General features: G+C 38.6%; 1 protein-coding gene across 10 annotated transcripts in view; it reads left to right on the top strand.

The window, feature by feature from the left end:
* pard3bb (par-3 family cell polarity regulator beta b) overlaps positions 1-21,286 on the top strand; it is a 219,763-nt gene that overhangs the window by 95,278 nt on the left and 103,199 nt on the right. For all 10 annotated transcript variants that reach the window (XM_040147956.1, XM_040147955.1, XM_040147954.1 and 7 more), the window contains 3 exons: positions 11,852-12,043; positions 12,764-12,922; positions 17,086-17,239. In XM_040147956.1, coding sequence (XP_040003890.1) covers positions 11,852-12,043; positions 12,764-12,922; positions 17,086-17,239 — 505 coding nt within the window. The remainder of the gene's footprint in view (positions 1-11,851; positions 12,044-12,763; positions 12,923-17,085; positions 17,240-21,286) is intronic.

The following is a 21,286-nucleotide window of genomic DNA, read 5'->3' as shown; positions in this document are numbered from 1 at the left end:
GCTGTAAACATGAAATTTACAGAGTGACAGGTAACTCATTGATGGGACTGTTCTGGCTCCTTTTAATGAAACACATACCACGTCACGGTGTCTTGACAGCTTTACTGAAACTGGGCAAACTCGAACTGGTTGGCATAAAACTTGACCACATTGGCACTAAACATCACTCTCCCGGTCACCTCTCCTTGGTCCAGGATTTTTCATACACAGGCTCACTCAGGCGCACTCACTTGTTCAAAGCAAGAAAAGAACTGTTTGTTCTTCTGCATACAAAACTACACACCAAAATGTCTCCCATAGGAAAAGTATTGTTTTCTGAGTTCTCTTTGTATATTTGGAGAGATGCTTAAACCAACTTACATTTGAAGTACGCTGCTGGTGTTTGTGTGTAGGTACATGTGTTTATGGATGAATGCATGCAATTGCATACTCTGTGTGTGTACTCTCTGTGTGTGTGTGTGTTTGTGTTTATGTGTGTGTGCGCACTCATGCATGGCCTGAAATATATTTTATAGTGTTAATGAAACATATTGCATGTTCCGAGCCTTTGAATGCTCATTGCTTAGACCAACTTCAGAAAGCTGATATGTCCTGTTCTATTATATTTTTAAAAAATGAACAATTTTAAATGGACAGGGGTTTTTAGCTTGGCCGTGTTAATGCAGACCCATAAGGCCTTTAGTTCTTCTATCCTGAATTCAGGTAGAAAGACAGACTGATGGGGCTCCAGCCCTATAACCTGTAAGTGAAGAATGCTGATGAAAATGCAGGTTTTGACTTTTCACTAAAGTTTAGAGTGAGTACTGATTAATTACATGGGCAAGCTGCAGTTTCTCACTGGCGAGCTTAGCTCCCCTTGAATCCTTCATTCTAGGTAGATGAGTATGTGTGTGTTTGGATGGATGTTTAGTATGATGATGTACAGACTGAGGAAGATGTGGACATACAAACAGGAAAATGAACATGGGATCCACTCTGACCTTGGTGTTTTGTGATAAAATCAAGAAGATTAAATATTGTACAAACCTCTTCATATCACTGCCACAATTCCTTTTCATTTCAAACAGCTGTCCTGAGTGACTTTGGTGTGTGTGTGTGTGTGTGTGTGTGTGTGTGTGTGTGTGTGTGTGTGTGTGTGTGTGTGTGTGTGTGTGTGTGTGTGTGTGTGTGTGTGTGAGAGAGAGAGTGAGAGTGAGTGAGAGAATAAGAGTGAGAGGGAGAGGTTGACACTGTCTAACATTTTGCACTTTCTATGTACGGTATTTCAATCAACAAACTTGTCTCTATGTCTGCCTCTCTCTATGGGCCTATTAAACTTTTTTCCTCATCTTTCTTTTCATCAACTCTGTTCTCCTTGCTTTGTTACCTCGCTTCATCCCTTGAAGCATAGTGAAGAATCAGATAAATTATTTTCCATGATATTGATCAATTATTTTTCTTAGCATCAAAGAAAAAAGAATAGTGTGATAATGAATAGCTGTTCAGAAGGACCAAACAGGGTAGGAGGTGAGGGTAAAATGGAGATGAGGAATGTGTTGGCAGCAAAAGTGTTCTAAACAGTTCAGTTTATCACAAGTCCAGGGGCATTTGCCTTGTTGGAAAATACAGTGCATATACTGTATATATATGCACATGTACATACAGCTTATGTTTTGTATTTTTTTTTCCTGACAAGGAGCCTGTGGTCATGCAGATAATGACTGTCCTCTCTTGCAAAAAGGCAGAGGTAGTGTTATACCACCCAAAGGCTCGTAGGCAGGAGGTTGGCATGTGACATTAGACATACAAAGTGACCAACAGTCAATTTTGTTTTCTAACCATCACCACAATCTTTTGCTAACTTTAACCATGCCGTTTTTGTTGCCAAAACATTACCAAACCTTGACCAGAGCAATGGCAGATCAAAAAAACTGTCTCATCACTCATTTGTAACAGTCATATGGGTCGTTTGTGGAAGGGACTGACATTGTTGTCATTCACCTTTTAAATTGAGCCCCTGTGTTGAAGCTTTCAATTGTAATTTTTTAATGATATGTATCCGTCACTGTAGTTTACTATCATAAGCTGTTGCATTTGAAGGATGCTTTCTGTGCTTTTTTGTTAATTTTTGTGGGAGACACTTTCCTTGGCTGACAGTGCAAAACAGGGAGTGCATAGAAGCAATGAATTTCCCACTGTTTTTGTGTTTTCACACCTCAAAATCAAGCATAAGCCTCGTCGTATCCTCACACCTCACTACCTGGAATGTTTTTACAAGTTCTACAATGTCTGTCACTGCTGCAGAGGACAGCCGTGTGCAGAAAGTTTTTTTAATTGACCTTCACCCTCACGTGAACAAGACCCCTATTTACTCAAAGTCCATCCCTTAGGGCAGCCACTTGTTCTCAACATAAAGGGGGAAATACATAGGATTAAGATGGGAATGGCTGTAACTCTCATCGTTTTTTAATATTTTTGTAATGAGTTTATGATTAACGATTTATGCAAATGTTATTTATACAAATCTTATGCACGGTTCCAGTAAATTTTATGCTATCTTTTAACAGAGTTTAAACAGTGGCGTGACTACAGTTTTGTTTTGGTTTTTTTGTGATTTGATCTGAAGGTTCATGCCAGCTTGTTTGTGTTTATGGAGAGGAAACAGACGAAAGATGATGATGAAATGATGGAAGGATATTGTCTACCTTCTCCTCCCCCTCTTTCGTTGTCTCTTTTTGGCCCACCATCTGGTGTTGTCTGCTTAAGTGCTGTAGAACAAAGACATTACACCACCTCTATACAGATACACTTACACACACACACACACACACACACACACACACACACACACACATTTACTCAAAGACAGTTTTTCAATGACATACAATAACATTCATATACATTACACAATCGGTTACAAATATACATCCACTTGCTGTGTTGGCTTTCTGTAAAGGCCTTTTGTGTGCACGCACACACACACACACACACACACACACACACACACACACACACACACACACAGAGGAAGAATGAAGAAGAATGTACCACACAGGGATTATGTAAATAAGCATGAACTGTACACCGTTTCTACCTGTGTACAGTATTTGTAGTAAGTTTTTGAAGTAAAAGTTAATGTTTGTTTCAAAGATCCACTCCTAACATGTTTTAAGAATTACTGTATAAAGAGGCTGTGTTTTAAATAATAATTTGTCTGATATGGTTTTTCCGCCAAAAAGTTTGATAACTTACTTACAGATTTTTAGAGACACACTTACTCCTTCTCCTTCACTTAAAAATTCAGACTCTGTAAATATACAATTATTTTTGTTTCAAAAGTTTAACTGCTGTACACAAGAGTCTCCCTCTTCACTGGAAAGTCCTTTCTTATTGTACTGTATTTGCAATGGAGGCGTCAGGTTTCCAAATTACACTTGTGTAAGTGGCATAATGGACCATGATTAGCTTCCACATTAGTTGTGAATTTGCAAAATCATGCTCATATCTGCTCATTTTAAACTCAGATTAAGGTAAGAACAGAGAAACATTTCTCATACAACAGCTGAATGTGAAAACATATTTCGAGCGTCAAACTCTGCACTTAAATCATTCTGCACATTGATCATAAAACAGAGTAAAATAACAATAATCTTGTGGAGGGAGGTTTTAGGTCTCAATTTATGGAATAGTAAACACTGGAATAAATCAGTAGAAAGCAGAACAGACTTGGGTGTGGTAGGATTTCTTTCATTATATTCTTCACCATTACCTCGTATTTAAAACAAAAGCTTAAGTAATGAAAAATTATTTGGCACAGCCACACAATAGTTGAGTAAATGAATACAAACCATTCACAAACACACTTTATCTACCAATACAGAGGCATGAATGAAAGGTTTAAGTGTGATTCCATCAGGCTACTTGTGTAGCTCTGCTTTTGGCAACCAGTATGTAATGAGCTATAAGGCGGTCTTCTGTCTGTCCTTTTCCTGTTTTTTTTTTTTTTTTTTTTTCCCCCACAGCAGGAAATGTTCTCCTTATTGCCAGATGCTCCTCTCACACACACTGACAAATCTGTAAACAGTTGGCAGCTGGTGACAGAGCACATTCAAAACAAAACAACTTTATTGAACAGTTTCTTCATTCTGATTATCCCTCTTCCATCACTGCTGCGGCAGTGTGTGTATGTGTGTTTGTCTGAGTGTGCATCCGTGCACTTCTTTGCAGTCTGTTGTCTGTTTCTGTGTGTGTGTGTGCCTGTGCGCGTGTTACTGATATCGTCACCAATGTGACCTCACAGAATCACTACAGTAGATCCCCCCATCTGTTACATCTTCAGAGACCTGTGTATACACACATACATACATGCACAAACTCCTCGGCAGCTTGGTGTCTCTGCAGGAGCTGCCATCATCCCAGTGGAGAGCAGCCGAGAAGGGTATCATGCCTCTCTTCTCTCTCTCTGGCTCGCTGTCTCATCTCACATCTCTCGGCTGTTTATTGAAGGTGTATCAGCTCCTTCATTATCCTATCATCTACAGTTGCTGCTGTGTCTTTAAGCCCTCATCACGAGTGTCACACACGCTCATACATATCAATGCGGGTTCAAGTCACTGGAGATCAGCACGGGTATTGTCAAAGCAAGATGTTGCTCTTACTCTTAACCAATGTTGAGAGTTGTTTTGTTGTTAAAATAAAAGTTTGACATTTTGGGAAACAATCTTTTTTGCTGTCTTACCAAGATTTAGATGAGAAGATTGATACCACTGTCAAACCCAGGATTATTAGCCTGCGCATTACAGTAGTGCACTTAAGTAGACTGAACACAAATCACTCAATACATTTCCTTGGCGGGGGTCTACGCTCTACTGAGCACATTTTCTAGTTTTCTATTTAGTCAAATTATATTTCAAAATGACAATTAATGAAGGCAGGCTTATGGTACCCTTTCAGGTTCCATTTCATATTTAGTCAGGTATCATATCAAAGTCATAACTTTGGTATCATGACAACACTAAAATATATATTTTGACTCTCGACCCAAAACAGATAAAAAGTTGTGGGTGTAGATTCAGGAATTCAGGGTGACTGATAAACATTATAACACTTCCTCTTTCAATATCACACATACAAAGAGAACTATTTTTATCATGCCAGGAGGGGTCTGCACAAGCCCGTGTTTTTTGAGATTGTACCGGCTTGCTTATTTTGCTTTTTGTAGCACAACCACATGCCCTTTCATACATTTTTGCTTCTGCTCCCATACCCAATCACCAGTTCCTGTCAGACTTCATCAAATAATATCTGAGTCTAGACTAACATTCTCTGTAAAAGATTCCTTTTAATGTTTCAATGTTTTCAAGACAACAGCTACGATTTATAGACTCTTGCCAAGGAGCTATTTGGGATTCATGTGGGGGCTTCGTTCATGTGCCGAGCACACCATGGTCCCATATTACAACGTCACCGCCCATGACCACTTGTAGCTTTGGAAAACGAACCCCGTGCTGCCAACATCTGCTGTGGGTTTCACAGGACCTGCGGGCTGCCTTTCCCTGCATGCACTGACCTTTAATATACAGCTCTTGAGGAGATTGTACACTGACGGCATAAGTGCTGTACTTGTTTAAATACCAAGAACGGTAAACATCAGAATATACAATACTGTATCTATATCCCTTCATATCTGTATCCCTCACAGACATTTTATCGATAATATAAGAAATAGGTCATTGAAGTCAACCAGTTCCGTTTCTCAAAAGAAAAAAACAAAACATCACTTTCCATCTCCTAAATACATACAGTGGTCACCCATTGTGCTCTCCCCACAGACATTTTAACCCTTAAAAACCACTGTGTTTTGCACCTCTCTCCTTTGTCACATACCAGGTCAATAAATCAGAGACGTATTTAGGAGCGAGGCTATTCAACACCTTAAAAGTTAACAATAAAATTTTAAAATCAATACGAAATCTAACAGGGAGCCAGTGTAGGGAAGCATGCACAGGGGTAATGTGGTCATGCCTCTACCCAGAATGAGTCGAGCAGCAGCATTTTGTATTAACTGGAGACAGTGGAGGGAGCCTAGGCTGATACCCGATAAAGCGCGTTGCAATAAACAAACCGTGAATATATAAAAGCATGTACAGCGTCATTAAAAAGTTTTGGCAAGTGAGTAGACGATGAACTGATCTCCAAAAGGCATAAACATAAAGATGAGACATTCTTTTCAACATTTTTAGCAAGATTAGTCTAATATTTTGTTTTGTACAATTTTACAGTGAAAAAAAAGGAAAGGATCACCCTACAAAAGTTTGGGCACCCCAAGAGATTTGAGCTCTTGGATAACTTTTACCAAGGTCTCAGACCTTGATGAGCTTGTTGTTACAATTATTGTTAGGAAAGGCCAGGTCATACAAATTTCAAAGCTTTATAAATATTCTGACTCCTCAACCCTGTCCCAAAAAATCAGCAGCCATGGGCTCCACTAAGCATCCACTTGGACTCTGAAAATGAAACAATTGATGACCACAAAGCAGGTCAAGACTATAAGAAGATAGCAGTGTTTTCAGGTAGCTGTTTCCTCGGTTTGCAATGTATTAAGAAATGGCAGTTAACAGGAACGGTGGTCAAGTTCAGGTCTGTAAGACTAAGAAACCTTTTTCGAGAAAACTGCTAAGATTGCTTGAAAGGCAAATTAAAACCCCCATTTGAGTGCAAAAGACCTCTAGGAAGATTTAGCACACTCTGGAGTGGTGGTGCATCGTTCTTCTGTGCAGTGAGACCTCCACAAATATGATCTTCATGGAAGAGTCATCAGTAGAAAACCTTTCCTGCATTCTCACCACAAAATGCAGTTGCAGACATTTGCAAAGGAACATCTGAACAAGTCTGATGCATTTTGGAAACAAGTGCTGTGGACTGATGGAGTTAAAATTGAACGTTTTGACTGCATTGAGCAAAGGTATGTTCGGAGAAAACAGTGCAGAATTTCATGAGGAGATCACCTCTCCAACTGTCAAGCAAGGGGGTGGATCAATCATTTTTTAGGCTTGTGGTGCCGCCAGTGGCACAGGGATTATTTCACTGGTAGAGGGAAGAATTGATTCAAATAAATAGAAGCAAGTTCTGGGAGCAAACATCACATCGTCTGTAAAAAAGGATGATAACAGGATGGCTTCTAAAACAGTATAATGATCCTAAATACACTTAAAAATCCACAATATACTAACTCAAGAGGTGCAAGCTGAAAGTTTTGCCAAGGCCCTCACAGTCCCCTGACCTAAACATCATCGAAACTCAGTGGATAGACCTCAAAAGAGCAGTGGATACAAGACGGCCCAAGAACCTCAAGGAACTACAAGCCTTTTGACAGGAAGAATAGGTGAAAATCCCCAAAACAAGAACTGAAACACTCTGCTGGCTTCAAAAAAGCATTTACAAGCTTTGATACTTGCCAAAAGGGGTGTTACTAAGTATTGACAATGTAGGGTACCTAAACTTTTAGTTTTGGGCCCTTTTCCTTTTTTGTTATTTTGAAAGTGTAAAAGACGGAAATAAAAAAAGGTTGTCTTGCTTAGAATATTAAAGAAATGTTTCATCTTTAACTTTATGCCTTTTGGAAATCAGGTCAATATTCCACTATTCATAGTAACAGAAATTTTGATCACATGTGTGAAAACTTTCCATGCCACTGTACAACATTTTGTAAATCAGCAATTGATAAAAAATGACCTAATTTTAGAGATTGTCATGAGCTGCAAGAAACAAGACTGAACAACATTTTTGACTTGATCATCAAAACAGAGGTTAGCATTGAATAGTACCTGTAAACGCCTTTCAGCCTGCTTAATGTTATTTGACAGACAGCAAAGATTAGCACCAACAGAGCTGGTGAATAAAGGAGACTAAACAGAATTACCTCAGACTTATTATCGTTAAATTTAAGGATGTTTTGGGACATCCAAGATTTAATATCAAAAAGGCAAGTTGTGAGATTTGCTAAGCTGCTAGGGTCTATGGGTTTTAACGGCATGTATAAATGAGTGTTGTTGGCATACAAATGGTACAGCATGACTTTGAACAACCTGGCCAAGAGGCATTATTATATAGAAAACAGAAGGGGACCAAGAATGGAGCCTTGAGGGACACCACATTTCAGCTTAGCCGTTGAGGATGTAGAGTTACCCAGAGGAAGAGAAAAAGTTCTGTTGGAGAGGTATAAATGTAGCATGCTAAGAGCCTTGCCCTTGATTCCTACCCAGGTCTGTAAGCAATGTAAGAGAATACTATAATCGAAAGTATCAACGGTAGCACTTAAATCTGAAAGAACTACAATCAAATAGTTATCTCTGTCTGCAGTTAACAATAGGTCATTAGTAACCTTAAGAAGTGCTGTTTCAGTAATATGAAGTGCTCTGAAAGCAAGTCATAAATTAAAAGCATAGCCTTTAATTTCAGTTTTCATCTTGAGGAGCACTTAAGTATGTGTGTGTGTGTGTGCGTGTGTGTGTGTGTGTGTGTGTGTGTGTGTGTGTGTGTGTGTGTGTGTGTGTGCGTGCATGCATGCATGCGTTTGTGTGTTTATTATCACACCTACTGCTGCATTTAAGCACAGCAGTTAATGTTGTTTTGCCTTGTAAAATAAACCCTTGGGCAGTCACTTCCACAGCATGGGGCTTTCTACACACATGCACACACACACACACACACACACACACACAGTTTCTCTGTATGGCTGAGTGGAAGGGCATCTGCGAGCTGCTCTCATTAAAAGAACATGTTGCTGAAAGCAAGTGTCCTTATTTACAAATACACACAGTGACCGTAGAGTTTATGGCAACATAGTATTAAAGCATACCTCTAATATTACTCACAAAACTGATAACTGAGAACTGAACTGAAACTAAAATTATGATCATCATTCTTCTTATCTCTTTCATTTGATCTTTTTTATCTTCTTCTATTTATCCCTCTGGTTCACAGTTTATCTGGCCTGTAGAGTTGACTTAACTTTTTTTTTCTTTTATCTGTGTATGAGTTTTAGTTGATTGTTCTAGCTAATTTTCACATAATGTTTTTCTGAATCTTTCTCATACACTGTTCATTGGTTCAGTTAAATAAAAAAAACCCACATTCTCATTCACACACACTGACAGTCACTGAGCTGTCTTTTTAATAGCATGTCTTTCCGTTGAACGATCATCGTGGCAACCCATTGAAATGTTAAACAAGCAGCATGAGGAAGTTCATCTATGCAAAGTGTTTTTTCTATAACCCTTCCTAGAGTTTATGTCGCAAACATACAAATGCCTTTTTATAGCCACAAACGCAAACATACACATGAAAGCACATCACTGTTTATTATTTTAGTATTACACACAAATATAACCACCTGTCATAGCAGTGAGGCTGAAATAATAGAAATGTTCCGTGAAATTTACACTGTGCACTTACAGTACAAATTGTTTCTGCCCTTGGCTACTCCTGTGTCTGTATGTGTTTTAAAGCAATTCCAGTGAATGAAAAAGAGGGGCCTTTTTTAATTTTGTGTTTTTTCTGAGTTTAGACACTAGGTAGAAGCAGGTTCTTTCTATATTCACTTTCTTGTAAAAACCCACAGGACAGCCAGGTTTGACACCAAACTGTGATGTTTTTTTTACTTTCCTCACAGGCCGATTGTTTGGTAAATTATCTGAGGAAGCCCAGAGGCTGTGCTTATTCATTGTTTTACAAGGAAATTGAATTAATCACCAAGAAAAAAAAAAGAACTTCACATACATCTGCATATTTTCCTTAGATTCCATAAAACATCTCACAGCCCTGTGGGTGGTCCTGACCCTCAAGCTGAGAATTGCTGGTTCAGATTTTTCTACAGTAGAACAACACCCGTCCTCTGCTCTAAATTCATTCTGGCGTTGGTTCTGTCCCATGCTGAGTACAAGAAAAAGGAATCATAAATTAGCAAAGCAGGGAAGTTAGATAAATAAAGAATGTTGCAGAAGCAGGAAAACTGAAAAGTTGCCAAATTATGATATTACTTCGAACAGAATCTCAAAGACTGATACATTTTCACTGTAATTATGTGCAGAAAGTGGCTAACATTTCTGTTCTAGGGGTTTTGAAGTTCTTTTCAAGGTCATGGAGCTTCCTATCAGGTCTGGACAGTCAGTCTGATTGGGGGACTTTTTCCAACAGGGAAAACAGCTTTCTGCAGAGTAGAGGACTTTGTGTCGGCTTAATGCTGTTAAACCTACAATCCCCACAGACAAACAGTGTCTAAACCTGACACTGCTGACCCACGCAAACACACACACACACACACACACACACACACACACACACACACACACACACACACACACACACACACACACACACACACACATATACACAGAGGCAGACTGAATTTATGCATGTACATAGACAGCCACATATACACATACATAGACTTTCTACCACAAGTACATACAATCATTGAAGGATTTCTGGCAAACGCACAAGCCTACACACATTCTTGTACATAATCGATAGATGGACAGAAATTTGATTGCAAGGACTGACACAAAAACGCAATCACAGAACATTTTGACTTGGAAACTTAAACACAGCAAATACATTCACAGACACTCGTACGTGCTGCAAACACACAGCTCATCCTTTATTTTTCTGGAGCCAATGCTTATACCTGTTAGCTCTGTTTGTATAAAATCACGTTTTTTAGCCTCAAATATAGTATCCCATCCAGTATTGAATATTCATTAGGAAAAACCTCTCTATCCAACACAGCCTCGTCTAATAATGATCAAAATGGACAAGCATACAGTGCATGCAGCATACAGTTTAGTCCAATACCTAAATTCAACGCCTTTCTTTAAATAATGAACACAGTTTGGAAAATGATTGATTGATTTTGGCAAATCATCTGATTTTAAAGTTCTGTCTAGTGTCTGCGGTTGAAATATGATAAATCATTGTTAACAACAGTGGTGTTTTCAGATAATATAATTTATCATCCAAAGCTCCTTTTTTTGTTTCTGCTGATCAATTGATAAGTTTCTTTATCTAATAATAAGACTAGATAATGTTTTAGAAATATGGACTTAACTGTTATGTTACAGTGAGATTCTAAGGTTTCACATATAAGCATTTATCTGATATTTCGAGTATTTATAAATGAATAATGTTGTTTGATAAATACCTATAATTACCATTCACGTATAATCCATGATGTATGTAGTGTAACAGTGCTGCCCCTCCCACTGAGGTTTCACAAACTTCAAACACATTTCATCTGGCGGGATCCACTTGCTTTCTTTGTTGCTGATATTTTTCCCTCTAACTCTGTCTCAAACTTAGTCATTACTGCCATAACTCCTTATTGATTGGTGTTTTCCACCATCTTTCTGCATTTATTATAGTCATTCTTTATCTATAAAGTCAGTCTTTGGTTCTTTATAGTCTTTCTTTCCTCTCTATATTACCTCTGCTTAGTACTTTTGTCCCTCTGGCTCTCCGTTTGCTGCATTCTCCAATTACCCCTTGAAAATGCACAGGTCATTTTACTGATATTGCAGAGCTGAGAAAGGAAAAAAGATGGGTATATAAAAGCAGCCAGTCCAAATGGCTTTTTTCTTTATCCTTTTTTTCATCTTCGAAAATAAACTCTGGCCGCAATTTTTTCACTCATACAGAAATTTAGCTGAAAAGCTCCTTGTGATGAATTCTCTCAAATGGAAAAGCTTTTAGTTTAGCTTTTGGACACTTTTCAAGCATAATGAGCTGACCTCTGTCTCCTCTACCTCACCCTGGTCATCCCTCTCCCCTCCTTGCTGATATTCCTCCCCTTCCATCTTCATTATCTCCCCACCAGAAGGAGGAGATGTCCCGTGTGACAGGCTTTGTTTTGGAGAATGGGAAGGAGCAGCTCATGTTTGAAGTACCTCTAAATGACACCGGCTCAGCAGGACTGGGTGTCAGTCTCAAAGGCAACAAGTCCAGGGAGACAGGAGAGGATCTGGGAATCTTCATTAAGTCCATTATACATGGAGGGGCTGCATACAAGGTGACATAATATTCTTATACATATCCAAATGAGCAAAATGAATAAATAAAGACTCTGCAAAGTGCTACAGAAGTTCTCATTTAAAGCCATCCAACGTAAGCTTTTTTCTGAATCTGTAGTTAGCCCTCTGTCTTCACAGTGGTGAAAAAGAGGGCCAAAAAAAGTTTACTCCAAACAGTCAATAGAGTGTCACACAAAAGTCACAGAGAATTCACCTCTTCAATAAAAGGACCGAAATTAAGCATTATGGGTAATAATAACTACTATCAGACCAGGTCTTTGTACATGAGACGGATGTGTGAGACGGAGTGAGAGCTAGCCACTACAGCTGTCTCTGCTTCTCGGCTGCAATGTACTCCTGCTCTGTTAACCTTTAACCTCTTACACATCGGGACATACTTGATGTGTCGTAGACAGCAGCGAGACAGACAAGCAAAAGCAGATGCGCGCACACACACACACACACACTCACAGAATCAAAACACAAAGCATAAGGAAACATGGATGGAGCAGTTTGATATTTGTAATGTTTAACATCTAGCTACAAATTATTTGAGGACACATACATGCATGTGTGCACACAAGTTTACGTCTTTTTATTTTTTTTATGAACCCTAGTCATTTATAAATATATCTGTAAAACAAACATACAGTATATCTGTAATCCAATACACTGAAAGTGCACCCGGTGTTTTAATTAAACCGGTGTGTGTTTTACAGGACGGGCGTCTGCGTGTCAATGACCAGCTGGTAGCTGTAAATGGAGAGTCGCTGCTGGGACGCTCCAATCATGTGGCCATGGAGACGCTCCGCCGCTCTATGTCACAGGAGGGAAACGTAAGAGGGACCATCCAGCTAGTTGTGCTGAGGGCTTTGAAGGTACACATACTCTCTCTACTCTCTCCCATTTGGGCCTAACTTTGGAAAAATGGTCTGGTTTATGTGTTAATGTTTACTGTAATCATGAATGGCTGTTAGAGCAGCAACAATTAGTTGATTAATCAATTAGTCCATTGACAGAAAAATCTATTTTTCTATATTTCTTTTATTTATTTATTAATTTTAAGAAAACATAATAACAGTTCTCAGGTTTCTAAAAGTTAATATTTTGTGGTTTTCTTTGTCTTGTATGATTTGAATTGAATTTTGGATCGGGCTTTGTACTGTTGATTGGACAGCACAAGACCATTAGAAGATGTCAACTTGGGCTCTAGGAATTTGTGATGTGTGTTTTTCAATATTTTTTGACATTTTAAAGACCAAACAATTAGCTGAGTAATTGAGAAAAAGACCAGTGGCTTAATAGGAATAAAGGGACACTCCCTAAAGTGAAGCTTAATGCTGATGATAAAGGTGAAGCACACTTTACATTAAGTCTATTCATTTTACACTTAAATGTCTCCTTTTGTTGTCATAGAAAGCCAGACTCTAGTTTAGGACACCTGCTGTGCGAAATGAGCACATGCACGCTTCTGTCACTTGACTAAGAAGATAACCAACATGCATGCCTCCCTTATACTCACTCTGTATCTCCCATCCCCTCTTTTGACTCTCAGTGAATATAGCATCATTTTTTCCTGCGGCCCATTACCTCTGCCACTTTCTACACATACTTGACACTAGTCTCCCTGCTCTCTTCCCTGCGCTTACCGGCAGCACCAAGAGCATTTACACTTCAGCTATTCAGGTTTTGTGTGTTTGTGTGTCTCTCTGTGCTTCTGTGTGTGTCTGTGTGTGCTTCTCTCTCTCTCTCTCTCTCTGTGTGTGTGTGTGTGTGTGTGTGTGTGTGTGTGTGTGTGTGTGTGTGTGTGTGTGTGTGTGTGTGTGTGTGTGTGTGTGTGTGTGTGTGTGTGTGTGTGTGACTGACAAAGAGTGTTCTTCACCCAGCTTTATCTCTTTTCTGTGTGAGTAAAAAATACTCTTTTCATCTTGGCTGCTTTTCAGTTGATGCCTTTAACACAGCTCTGTTGAATGTTTGTACAAACCCTTGCACACACACAGCCAGGTTGTTGGCTCAAGTGTGAATGGCCTGTTGCATTGTCTGCTGGTAATGGAAAAAGAGCTACATATTCACCCTGCATTATATGTTCACACAAGAAACAGCTAAACGGATAAACACAGAGAGAAACCATACAGAGAACAAAATTTATGGTATTAAGATGTAGGTGTATTTAGAGTAGTCTACCCTCACTGATACAATATAAATGGGGTGAACCAAGTATTAGAAACACAGTTCAGTATACATTAAAACAATTCAACAGCATGATAAAATACAACTTCTGAAATTACTGTAAAGTACCATAAAGTGACCCAACACCTTACTTAGAACCCCCATGAAGATTGGGTTTATTGCAAGGCTGTTGTTTTAAACTGCATCAATTTTAGGAAAGTGTACAAATAAACTGGCATCTGAGTGAATGTCTGCATATTGTGACACACTGGAGCTTGCAGGGCTCAGGGCATCCTCTTTGATGGTCAAAGCTGTTAGCAACATCAAAAGAGTTGCATCCACATTTCCCTCTTTGTCTTAAGAATAGAGAAGAGAGGATTAAAAAAAGAAGGAGATAAAGGCAGATAGATAAGAGACTGTACCTTAAAAGCCTTTTTTGGTCTTCAGTATTGATGCTTTTAACATTGCAGAAGTGGACCACTCTTCTTTTTTTCTCCCCTCTGATCTTTGATTCTGCTTTTTCTTGTATATGTCCTTTACTCTTTTTCTTACTCACTTCTTACTGTGTTCATCCTCCTTTCTCTTCCACTCTCCCTCGATCTCTCACTTTATCCAGCTGCTCTTTTCCATCAATAACTATTCAAATGCCCTCTATCTCCAAGATAAAAAACTACGGCTCTTATTTAGCAGGTTCCGTGGCTATAATCTGATGCTGTTCTTGAACTTCAGCAATATTGGTGTCATAATACCTGAATTTCCAATTTTGATAAAGGAGGTTTTAAAGAAACTGAAAATTTTTTAATCATTTTGAGACAAATGAAGACCATTATAATTAGAAAAAAAAAGGCAGAAAAATCATGTATTCAAGATAGAAGAAAAAGCACGTCTAACTAGAACTTAAGAGTAGTTTACCCTGCTCTGTAGTATGACTTTTAAATGGATTTGCTAGCACGCTACGCCTCTCCTCAACCATTTGACACAAATGTGGCAATTTTGAAGATCATTTAAATAAATGTCTGTTAAGTCACTATCTATTGCCAAATGAGGTAACACAATGGTGATTATGCCTATCGCCCACTGATGAAAGTATTGCAATACTTATATTTTGGAGTACTACAAACTGGGTGCCTGAACCGGCAACATCCCTGGAAAAAATGCTGCATTAAGTTGCTGCTGATACAAACCGAAAATTTCCTACTGCTAAAGCTTCACATGAAACACATTTAACTGGCGAAACATGTGGTGACTTTTATTATGAAGTAGTCACAGGAAATGGGGGTAATGGAACAAGAAAAAGCAGCCGCAGTGTTAGATGAAGAGCTGCAGGTGACAGACTGCACATTTCCAATCTCTCAGCCAGCTAACCAACTCCTTTCACTATGCATTGCTGTTCAAAGACTCATGCGGTGTGCAGCATAAAATAAGATCACGGTTCCTCACAGAATGATGGAAGAAGACCAATTGTTGCCAGACTTCTTTATTAAAACATACAATAGTTTATTTTGCTGCCCCCAGAATTCAGTGACCTGTAATATTAAATTGCATTTGCTGTTACCACCAGTAAATACAGCAATCCTTCCTCCAATCAAAACCTTTTGTGGAGGTTTTATGTATTACAGGAAGAAGTAAATTAAGCTGCTATTGAAAGTATTCAAACTATATTCCACAAAATATATACAGTATGATAATATAAAATAAAATAAAAAATAATAATAATAATGTAAATAAATAAATAAATAAAAAAGATTGATTCCAACCCTAAGTAACACTGCACTAGGAAAAACAACATAACAGAGAAAAACAAATTCAAGGTTATTTCATTCAGAAATTTTCCTAACAATTTTTTTATACCTCAACAACTTTTTTAGGTGTCTGAAGAACCATGTGTTTTTTCAAGAGTAATCTGATGGCACTATGAGACTGGCTAATGGGATGTGTGTTGGGAGAGAGCCAGGGAGGGCAGGGGGCCCACAGGACCTTTAACATAATGAAGAGTGATGTGTCCTGGGTTGGAATTGGGAAGACACTGGAACTGGTGCTTGTGTGCGTGCGTGCGTGCGTGCGTGCGTGTGTGTGGTGGGTGGGTGGGTGTTTTGGTGGGTCAAGGGGAAGATGACAAGGAGGAGTTATTACACACTCACTACTGTTATGTCTTCTTTGTTGTGTAAGCGGAGGGCTTATTCTATACAGAAACACACAAGTACACTGAAGCATGCCATTGAAATGCCATGCATATGCATAAATGTTAATGAAAATGAACACTTCTCTACACTCACAAATTACAAATAAATGCAAATTAAATTCCTATAGAAATACACCAAAAAAGAGACATATCAACACTGGAACCGATGCTTTGTTTGTTTATTACAGGGCCCTAAGAGAGCCATCCCTCCAGGGGATAGGTGTCAGTATGACTGTCATTGCCACACACTCAGACAGACAGACACACATGGGAAATGAGGTCCCCTCTTTCACCTTGATCCTTTTGAGAGTCTCTCCCTCATTCAATCTCTTGACATCTATTTGTGTTTGAATAGTCTACTCCAAAGCCCTCACTTGGTTCTCTGGTCATATATCTCAATTAAAATGTAATCCACACACCAGATACTTACATAAAAAACATTAAAGTTTTAAGAAAGGTAAATAACAGAAGCATCAAATTTAACTTACTGTTAAACATTTCATCCACATGCTTTTATTTAAGTTTTGTTCCAGACCTAATTTTAATAAAAGTTATTAGTAAGCATCAAATTGTGTTACCCTTATAAATGTAGAGAATTTAGGTAGCAACACCTGTTCATAATCTGTCTGTATGAAATTTATTTTGAGAGTGTTGTTGAGTATTGTACTATTTGTTTCCTCCCTGTCTTAGGATCAACATGGTGTGTCACCTAATCGCTCATATGATGGCTCCTCTGGTCTGTCGGGACTGATGAGCCCACTCAACGGTCAGACAGGATTGGTCAGTCAGGCCAATGGCCCCATTCACCCTCCCATGGTGACCAACTCTCTCTATGCCTCCAATGGTGAGTGAGGTTTTTTTCACATCAGTCGTTGGTCAGCAGGCAGGTCAACAGACATGACATTTACGTACAGCACAATTTCAATTTAATTTCATTATATTTATTTATTTATTTTGAACCTCCATTTCTCCATTGCACTAAGCACCAAAAACTGTGAGTTATCAAAAGCTGGCATCAAAGGCTTGGTCAGAGTCTTACGCTTGCTGACATACATTATATCCCTGATCTCCAGTAAGAAATCATGAAACTTTGCTGAAAAGTTCTTGCCTGGAAGCTAATAAAAACTCATGGATTGTGAAGTCTGATGTATTTCATGAAATGAAAAAAAGGGTCTAGTAGAAAAACATGTTTATATTGCTCAAACTAAGGTTTTTAGAAAATCGGTATTGGTACCAAAACGGGTATTGTATTGGCACCTGTGTCAACAAAACGCTGCTGACCAAAGTTGACATAACCAAGTGAGGTTATCCTACCCATGTTCACAGATGCTATACATATTTTTATAGTCTGTCAATGAGCAGTAAGTCTTTTTAAAGAAACAAAGGAGTCCACTGAATAAACTGTAGTGCCGGGCAGTTATAAGTTCAAACCACGACAACAAAATGACCATTTTCTATTTTGTAATTATGGTATAATTGATCTGCACTGAGTGTTATTTTCTCTATCAAAGAAAATTTCCTTTGTTAAACATTTATTTTGATCATTTCCTGAATTATTTTCAAAAACTTACTTTCTTTCTTAAACAGTATTCTAGTTCCTTCTGACTTAATTCAGAATCAGAATCAAAATCAGAAAAACTTTACTGATCTCCGCAGGGACATTGCTTCAATACAATTGCGCGATCGCAGTTATGAAAGTGGAAGTAAATAAGTAAATAAGCAAAAACTACAAGTGAATAGAAAAAAATGTACAAATGCAAATGCACAAAAAGTAATGTGCAAGGTAGACTCTCCAGGCCTCTTTAACATTAGCATTCAGCAGGCCCGGGGTCCCGTCTCCTCTGGTAGTGTAGTCTGCAAACTGAGTGAAAGTGGAGAGCCTTGTCCAGTTGAAATCCCTGGAGATCATGAAGAAAGCACTGGGGTCTGAATTCTGGACTCTTGCGGAAACAGAGTGGATTATGTCACACACGGTTGCCAGGTTAACTGAGGGGGGTGGGGTGTAAACAGTAACCAAGATGGCCTGTGAGAACTCCCAGTGAATGTAGTATGGACGTAGTCCCACGGATAACAGTTCAGTGTCTGGGCTGCAGAAATACCGGAACTTTTAAGCACATTTTTATTATAAATGTTTTTCTGTTTTTTTTTTTTTTTTTTTTTTTGCCATCAAAACAGCATCAAAGGTTGGGCATATCATCTGCAGTAGGTTCAGTATAGCACTGCACAAGTTTAATCATCATGAACAACGTCTCAAAGATAAAACAGACTACAAACAAACAAACAAAACAGATTTTGCCATCTACACTCCAGCCTTAATTAGATACTATTCTGTCCCTTCTTTCCCTTTCCTTTATCTCCTTAGCTCTCTCTCCTCGCTTTATTTTTCTCTTGTGTTTCTCAAGGTTGTTCTGTTTGTTTGTTATTGCTGGGTTCATCCTGATATAAATAGTTATTTTAGTTCTTGGTGCTTCATATTGCTCTTTCTCAGTAACTCTATCCGCTCCCACCCTTACACTATCTGTATGTGCTTGTGTGTGATCTCTCTGTGTTTGTGTACATCTCTTTCTGTGGTTGTGTAGACAAACTTTGGTTTGAAACCATCGTTGTGTGGACATTTTGGCCGGTCCTCATAACTTCAAAGGGATGTTTGAGGGTTAAGACTTGGTTTTAGGGTTCAGGTTAGAATTCGGTTTAGATTAGGGTTAGTGTAAAGGTTGAGATTAGGCATTTATTTGTGAAGGTTAGGGTAAGGGGCTAGGGAACGCATTATGTCAATAAATGTCCTCATAACTATAGAAAGACCAGCATGTGTGTGTGTTGGTTCAGGGATATTTGGCCAGTATCAAACAGTGTTGTTTTTTGTGGGTTTACACTGGATCTGGTAAACAGCGTTGACCTTGAATACATTTTGCTGTCCAAATTCACCTCAGCTACGGTTTCACTTACATATACACATTAGTGTGTGTTAGTGTGTGTAAGTGTGTGTTTGTATATAGCAAACACATTTCTCAGGCTCTTTGCGTTGTTGTCAGTATTTTACTCTTCCAGTGAAAAATTTCACATGCTGAATCCATTTTATTTGGCATTGAAGTCCAAATTAAAATGAAGAAATCTTTTTCTTGCAGCGATGTGTGCTTCTGCAGAAGAATAAATTGAGATGAATTATTCCCTACATATGTATTTATGCAGATGTTATTTTTGCATTTATAGATCTTTCTCTTTATCTCTTATCCATCACTGCATCTCATTATGTTTGCTACCACGAGTCTTCCTCTTTCTCAGTTTTTTCAATTTTGTGCATTTCGGCATTTCTTTTGTCTCTTTGTATTCTCGCTCTGAAGAGTTAATCTACTCGTAGGTATGAAATGAAATAAAATAAAATAATAGAATTCTAGTCTAGCTTCAGAGATTATGCAATCTTCCTCAGTTTTTTCATTGAAGCATTTTTAATTGGTTTTGGGATGGAAAACTGACATGTCCTGATATAATAGTGACCCAAAAGTTTATGTATTCTCACTAAAGGAACACTGATTTCACACATGAAGATCAATTTACTCATCATGGTTACTGCTAATCAGCCTGTGAAACCCTATTAAATTATGTCAGCATTTTCCGAGTGATAATCTTGATTATGATCAGAAAGTTTAAGCATAATGATACAAGACCCTGATTTTAAGATTTGATTTTAAATAAATTATGGTATTGTCACAGGCCATTGAATTTATAATTTCTTAAATTCTTGATCACTGGTTTCCCCTTAGAGAGAAAAGGGAAAGGAGGGAGGTGACGGGAAGTAAGAGAGAAAGGAAGAGATGATTAGAGAGACACATCGTAGACAAATACAGACAGCAGGAAGGAAAAGTTGAGAGCAAAAAAAGAGGATTCATATATCTGCTGGAGTAAACTGCTATTGATCTATCATCCACAAAACAAATGCCTTTTTCACTCCAAATAGTGGGAGTCAGTGAAAACAGTTTGTGTGTGTGTGTGTGTGTGTGTGTGTGTGTGTGTGTGTGTGTGTGTGTGTGTGTGTGTGTGTTTGTTTGTGTGTTTGTTTGTGTGTGTGTGTGTGTGTGTGTGTGTGTGTGTGTGTGTGTGTGTGTGTGTGTGTGTGTGTGTGTGTGTGAGGTGAAAGAAGAATGTGTTTTTGACAGTTCAGCTGATTAAGGTGCTGTCAGTGAGGAGGAAGGAGGAAGTTTAGGAAAAAAAGGCTGAAAACTGAGTGGGAGATAAAATGATTTATGGGAGATCTGAAAGGAGAGATAAATGACAGCCAAAATATCAGAAGATTGCAAGAATGGGAGCAGAGGAAAAATAAAGCAGGTGATTAGTGTAGAGAGAGAGTGAGAGGGAGGGATAGAGATCAGAGGATGTGATATCTTCAGAATGCTTCCGTTTTCCTATCTAGCTTCAGACGTCTCTACTCTCAGTCACACGTGTGGAGGCAAGCACATAAAGGACACACAGTAAGGACTGTGCAATAATCACGGTATGTGTTGTGTGGCTGCTATGCATTCTGAAAAGGGATGACTGTATGTAAATTGTGCTCAGGTGCATTATGTGTCTGTGTACGAAGTTGTCATAAACTCATTTATCAAGCAGACACATCCATATCATTGCTCTACATCTGCAGCAACTTCTGCAGATGTAGAGCAGCCGCATTTGCTGTGGGGTTTCCATCCTCTTTATGCTTCCCTTTTATTTTATGTCATCCGATGTTTAGGTTTCTGCTTTCTGCTTTCTACTGTTTCTAATTTTCTCTCTATTGCTCATATAGTTGTTGTTTATGTTGACAATAAAAGTGTTACTCCCTCCCATTTTTTGAGTATCAGATCATCACCCTCTGTAAGCTTCAGAGGTGGCTGGGAAACATTTATTGCTTGCTACTTCA

This window comes from Xiphias gladius, chromosome 16, assembly GCF_016859285.1.
Source record: "Xiphias gladius isolate SHS-SW01 ecotype Sanya breed wild chromosome 16, ASM1685928v1, whole genome shotgun sequence".
Taxonomy (NCBI): Eukaryota; Metazoa; Chordata; class Actinopteri; order Istiophoriformes; family Xiphiidae; genus Xiphias; species Xiphias gladius.
The sequence above is the reverse complement of the archived record's forward strand: the minus strand, read 5'-3'. Positions and strand labels throughout refer to the sequence as shown.